At 41.4% G+C, this 5,851-nt stretch overlaps 1 protein-coding gene across 1 annotated transcript; it reads left to right on the top strand.

The window, feature by feature from the left end:
• Positions 1-2,503: 2,503 nt before the first annotated feature.
• LOC119350495 lies at positions 2,504-3,222 on the top strand. The gene is made up of 3 exons (XM_037618303.1): positions 2,504-2,790; positions 2,924-2,967; positions 3,071-3,222. The coding sequence occupies exons 1-3, from the start codon at positions 2,504-2,506 to the stop codon at positions 3,220-3,222; spliced, it is 483 nt and encodes a 160-aa protein (XP_037474200.1).
• The last annotated feature ends 2,629 nt before the right edge of the window (positions 3,223-5,851 follow it).

Genomic DNA, 5,851 nt, shown 5'->3' with positions numbered 1-5,851 from the left:
CAACGAGATTTTCGAAACTAGATCCCATGTTGGTATGTTCTGATGATTTTTTTTCGGACCAAAAGTTACCACATCTGGGCTACGTAAGTTATCACGTCTGTCATACATAAGTTACCGTGTCATTTACACAAAAGGTTCGGGGTATGTTTTCAACAAACTTTTACCCCCAGGTCAAAAATGATTATGATGTTTGCAACGAGTTATCAGCTTTGTTGTATATATTACCATGTTGTACAAAAGTTATCGGGGTATGTTTTCAACAATTTTCATTCCCTCGGTCAAAAAATTACCGCGATATTTGTATATGAGTTACCAGCTCTCAGCTGTGTGTATTATCATGTTGTTTACACATGAGTTATTGGGATGTATTTTTTAACAACATTTTTTCCTGGTCGAAAAGTTACCACGTCTAGATTAAGTAAGTTATCAGCTTTGTTGTATGTATATTATCATGTTATTTACATACAAATTATCAGGGTATGTTTTCAACAAACTTTTATCACAGGGTCAAAGTTTATTGTGGGGTCTGTAGTGAGTTATCAACTTTATTATCTGTATATAATATCATGTTATTTGCACACAAAGTACCGGGGAATATGTTTCATGTATGCAGTGCTTCTATTACCATGATATTCACGCAAACGTTATCGAGGTTATATTTTTCGACAATTTTCCTCGGGGTCCAAGTTATCATGGTGTTTGTACCTAAGCTATCATGTATATGATGCGTTATTACCATGACGTTTATACAAATGTTATCGGGGTACATTTTTAACAACTTTTTTCCTTCAGGTCAAAGTTGTCGTGGTGTTAGCCTAAGTTATCAGGGTTGCCTTGCAGAAATTACCGTGTTGTTTACACATAAATTACCGGGGAGATGTTTCAATAATTTTCTCCCCCGGTCAAAGTTACCACGACACTTATACGTAAGTTATCGGGTCCCAGAGTACAAATCACCATGCCATTTGCATAGAAGTCGGGGTCTGTTTCAATAAAAAAAACCTCATGTGAAGTTGCCATGATATTTACAACGAGGCTACATGAGCAAGGTATGTAACTCGTTGGTATATGAGAGACTACAAGACAATTTGAGAAATCCAAAAAACACAAGAAGAAAAATGTTTTTTTGGCTCATATGAAAGTGAAAAAAAGGTTAACTGTCATATTTCTACTTATTGGACAACAATCAAGGCAGTGGAGTTGGTTAGTACACTGCTGCTACTGGTGTTTGTACGTAAGATAACAGGTTTCCGGTGCTTATATTAGCATGCTATCCACGTTGAGGTTATCGAGTTGTAAACTTTTTTTCCTCAGGCTAAAGTTATCATGATGATAGTACATAAGTTTTTTTTGCGAAAAGTGCATAAGTTATCAGGTCCACGATCATAAAAAAATCATTCCATTCACCCAAAAAACCGGGATTATGTTTGAACAACATTTTTATGCCTCGATAAAAAAATCTTCTTGCAACAAAGAAAAGACAACTGATGAAAAATAGAAAAAAAATTGGATGAAAAAGGAATGAATAAAAATAGCCAAAAAAATCTTTAAAAGAACCACGTTGCATGGTTCATGACCGCTGGCCAGATCCAGAAAAAATTGAAAAGCAAATCCAGCTTGCTCCATAAAATGGGACGAGACTTGTCTGCTCCCTGCGCATGCTCCCATTCGTACTCCCGCGTACGTGGCTTGATTTGATTGAAACAAAATTAGGCTCGGCCCCACCCCCTTAAAATAAGGGGAAAGATGATTAGATTAGAAAGGAAAAAAAAACCGTAGAATGAAGTGAGAACACAGATGGGAGCATGGGAAGAAAGCAGGCAAGCCGAATCCCATAAAATGCACTAGCAGCATCTATCAAAATAAAAATAGCCTAATTTGTATCTAAGCACCAGCAAGGTATTAGCGTAGATGGCTAGTCAGTGTAGAGCTATACCTCTTGGTACGAGGTTCAATTCCCACTATCATTTTTTACGAGAAAAATCAATATAGCGAAGAAAAAAGAAAAAAACCGAACCGAACGTACAACGGTTTTCAAGAGAAGGAAATAAAAATCGGTACCGCGCGAGCGAATTGAGGGAACGTGCTATGCGGATCGCTCGATGATAGGGTCGTTCAGATCTATTGTCATATTACGAACGTTTGGAAATTAGAAATTCCCTTCAAAAATTCTAGACGATTTACCACGATGCACCACATCAAGCCGTACATAGCACCGTTGGATCCCCCATCGACCAAAGTTTGGTCAGGAACTGTCATCCGCACAGTTTCGTTCCACGAAAGAACCGGATGCAACGATGGTTAGGTGGACAGTGGTATTCCTAATCCACCAGAGTTTAAATTCTGGTGCTCGCATTATTACTGGATTTATTTCAAAATTTTCGGCGATGTGCTTTCAGTGGGAGGAGACGTTTCCGTCGACGACGAGGCGCCTACGGTGGCTTCGTAAATCTCAAGATGATATGCCGACTCAGTCTTCCAGAGATGCTCATAGGGGTAGGATATGCGTGTGTGCGTTCATAGGGTAACAAGCCCTCGAGCCAGTCTGTCGCATCCCCTAGTTTCTGTCATCCCAATCCACCTCGCCGATGCCTCCCACTCCTGCGCCGCCCAAGAGGTTGCCGCCAAGAACAGACCACTGGTTGTCTCCGCGTGCGGGTTTGGCCCTATCCCCGCGGGGCTCAGATTCTTGTTCAACTGCAGGATCTTCATCATTATTGAGTCGGCGTTCTCGGCGTGGCCAGCGCGGCGCTGCACCGGTCCGGCCAATGCTGGCGAAGCCTGCCCTATGTGAGTTACTAATATTCTTACATTGCAGTTTTGAAATTGATTACTTCTTTTGCCAAAGCAATCTGTTTGGATTGCAGTGGTTCATGATAGGATTAATAATACCCGCATCATAGAAACTTATTAATTCTGTCAGAAGTACGATCATGGGGCTTGGATGTGGCTCCAGAGGCATGACAGGTATATGGTGCTCACGGTGGCTGATGCATTACATGAGCACAACTGGATTAAGATTCAGTATAGCATCTGTAATGACATCATCAGTGATTTCCTCTTCGTTTAGAGAAGCTGCAGCACTCCCAAATTCAGCTATGCCAGGACATCCCTGATTCTATCATCTGGAGGATAACCAAGTCAGGTTGCTACTCTGCTCAGTCGGCATACAGGTTCCAGCACCTGGGGCTGCAGAGCTCTGGGTTTTTTATTAGCTCTTAATTACTCCCTCCGTAAAGAAATATAAGAGTGTTTTTAGTGATCTAAATGCTCTTATATTTCTTTACAGAGGGAGTACTTTGTTTTCTGAACCTGTATGCCGACTGAGCAGAGTAGCGATGGCCCTGAAGTTGCTCTACAGGTGTACTAATACGACCAAGCCGAGGAAGAGGACGGTGGCCCTGAAGTTGCTCGTGTTAGAATCGATGGATCGTTGCCACTCCAACCACGACCATTGCCGAGGAGAGATGGAGTGTGAGAGAAAACCAGTCTTTCGCTATATTTTTTTCATTCTTCCGTAGCAATGCACGGGCATTCAACTAGTCATCATACTGTCTGCTAGTAGTGCAAAGCCACACATGTATTTATGTCAACAATATTAAAACAAGGAACATCAAAATGTACTCATAACCAGTCTTTCTTCTTTTTTTCTGCGAGGGAATGAAAAATGTACCCATAACCATAACCATTCTTTGCTCCTGTTACATAAACAGTTTTTACCATATAAAGGGAAAATCGATGGACTTCACTCCAAAATAATTTGGAGATGTGACAAATTATTCAAACTCTCGGGAATGTGCAGCTTTGGACAGTCAGATATGCACAATGATCTCAGAGAGGTTATATTCTTCAACCACTCTGGCAAGGTCTCTAATTTTGTGCATTTTGTTATAGTCAAACTCCGAAGGAGTGACAAATGCCTCATACCACCAGGTAACGAAATTAATTCTGTGCACCTTGAAATTTGGAGCTCCTCAAGCACATGAAGTTCATGCAATCCCTCACATTGAGAATTTTCTAATAGCTCTTCACACAGGGAAATTGACAGAGACCTTAGATTCCGAGACAAACCTTGGAGTGATCCTCTACATGCAATCAAATTTTCATTGTTCATCAGCATGATCAAGCTTGTAACAGCTCCGAGTTTTACATGTACTGCTGTCAATTTTGGGCATTGGGCGATTGTCAATTCTTGAAGGCAGGGAAAAAGTCCTTCTCTGTGTGATGGTACCCAGGTTTTTAGGTTGGGCATGTGAAAGAACGATAGTTTCTCCAATGAGAAGAATGTGCCATCGGCCCCATAGAATGTGTCATCTACACATGTAACAGCATCTATTCCGCTTACTTCAGCAATCTTGAGGTTAGGTAGTTGTCCCAGCGGTGGCAGGCTTTCACATGCCAGATTAACCAACTTGATATCAGTAAGGGAGTTTAGGTAAGGTACGCCACTGTTTATCCATGATGGAAGTTTCCTTCCTGGATAGGAAAATAAGTGTAACACTTTCAAACCACGGCGTGGTTTCAGATGTTCAAGTATTTCTTGTGCTCTCGAGCTAGTTTCAGGATCTGTGCAATCTCCAGTCCAACTCAATGCCAGTGACTCAAGCTCGTGTTTGTCTTGCAGGATTACATTTCTGGCATCAGCAGAAGAAGAATTTTCCATGTTCTGGACACCGAGTTCCTTCAAATAAACTAAAGGACGTAACTCTGAGATGGTATGTTTGGGAGTTTCTGCTGCAATGTACCTTGGCAATATCTTGATGCTTGTGAGTTGGTTCATCTGACGAGGCATTTGAGTTAGTAAAGGACATTCAAGAATGTTCAGGTACGTAAGACTTCTCAAGTTTTTCATGCCTTTGGGTAATACAGCAAGGTAGTGACAGCCTTCAAGGTTTAGAGTATGTAGATTCACAAGGTTGCTTATTGCTTCATGCAAGCCAAGAAGTTTTTCACAGTGAGACAGGTCCAGCATCTGCAAGGATTGCATCTTTCCAACTGATTCTGGCAGTTCAGTGATCTCATTTTGTGAAAGATTCAAGTGGGTCAAGAATCGAAGGTTGCTAACTGAATCTGGTACAATCTCAATATCATTGTGAGAAAGATTGATATAGGTTAGATTCTGTAACATATCAATTAACCTAGGAATCCTTTTGATCCTGCAAGATTGCATATGCAGTACACGCAGAGCTATCAGACGTTGGCAAAACTCTGCTGGGATATCGGTGATTGCGCACTTGTTCCCAGACAAAAGCATATTTTCATCTCTGAGCAATATTAGGGTCCTCAAACTTTCCAATTCAAACAATTCTGGTGGAAGCTTACTGGTTTCACAATCAACAAGTAAGGAGAGACACCTGGCATCACACGAAGGCCAAATTATTTCCTTTCTAGCATCTATCGCTAAGTGGAATCCCCGGCTGATCCTTTGTGCAAGAAGTTGCATCCCAGGATGCATCTTGTAAACAATGTTTCCTCCATGTCGAGATTTCTGGACTACATCATAGAAGTGTTCTGTCATCATCTGGGAGAAGTAGAGATGCATGTCAGATTTGCTGCTTATCAGTTTTATGAGCTCATCAGCAACAAACATGTCAGTCAGTTGTTCAGGTGTAAAGCTATGAACTAGGAGCAGTGAGCAGTAAAGAAAGCATTGCTGGATGCTTGGAGGGAGATGTTGGTAGCTGACATAAGCCGCATCCAACAAAAGACGGTCTGCATAGAAGACGAGATCAAATCTGCTCAGGACATGCTGCCAAGCGACTTGAGTTTTCCGTATGCTCTTCAGCTTGTTTGATGCGCTGAGAAGTAATGAGGGCACGCCAGCACATGTTTCAGCAATCATTTTTCTGAT

This window comes from Triticum dicoccoides, chromosome 1B (genome assembly GCF_002162155.2).
Source record: "Triticum dicoccoides isolate Atlit2015 ecotype Zavitan chromosome 1B, WEW_v2.0, whole genome shotgun sequence".
In the NCBI taxonomy this organism is placed as follows: Eukaryota; Viridiplantae; Streptophyta; class Magnoliopsida; order Poales; family Poaceae; genus Triticum; species Triticum dicoccoides.
This window is presented reverse-complemented; position numbering and strand designations above follow the sequence as displayed.

Excerpts from the sequence above, each read along its gene's own strand:
- LOC119350495 (XM_037618303.1), top strand. The coding sequence starts at position 2,504 with ATGCGTGTGTGCGTTCATAGGGTAACAAGCCCTCGAGCCAGTCTGTCG. Across the intron at positions 2,791-2,923 it reads GCTGGCGAAGCCTGCCCTAT|AAGTACGATCATGGGGCTTG; the intron begins GTGAGTTACTAA and ends TAATTCTGTCAG. Across the intron at positions 2,968-3,070 it reads TGGCTCCAGAGGCATGACAG|AGAAGCTGCAGCACTCCCAA; the intron begins GTATATGGTGCT and ends CTCTTCGTTTAG.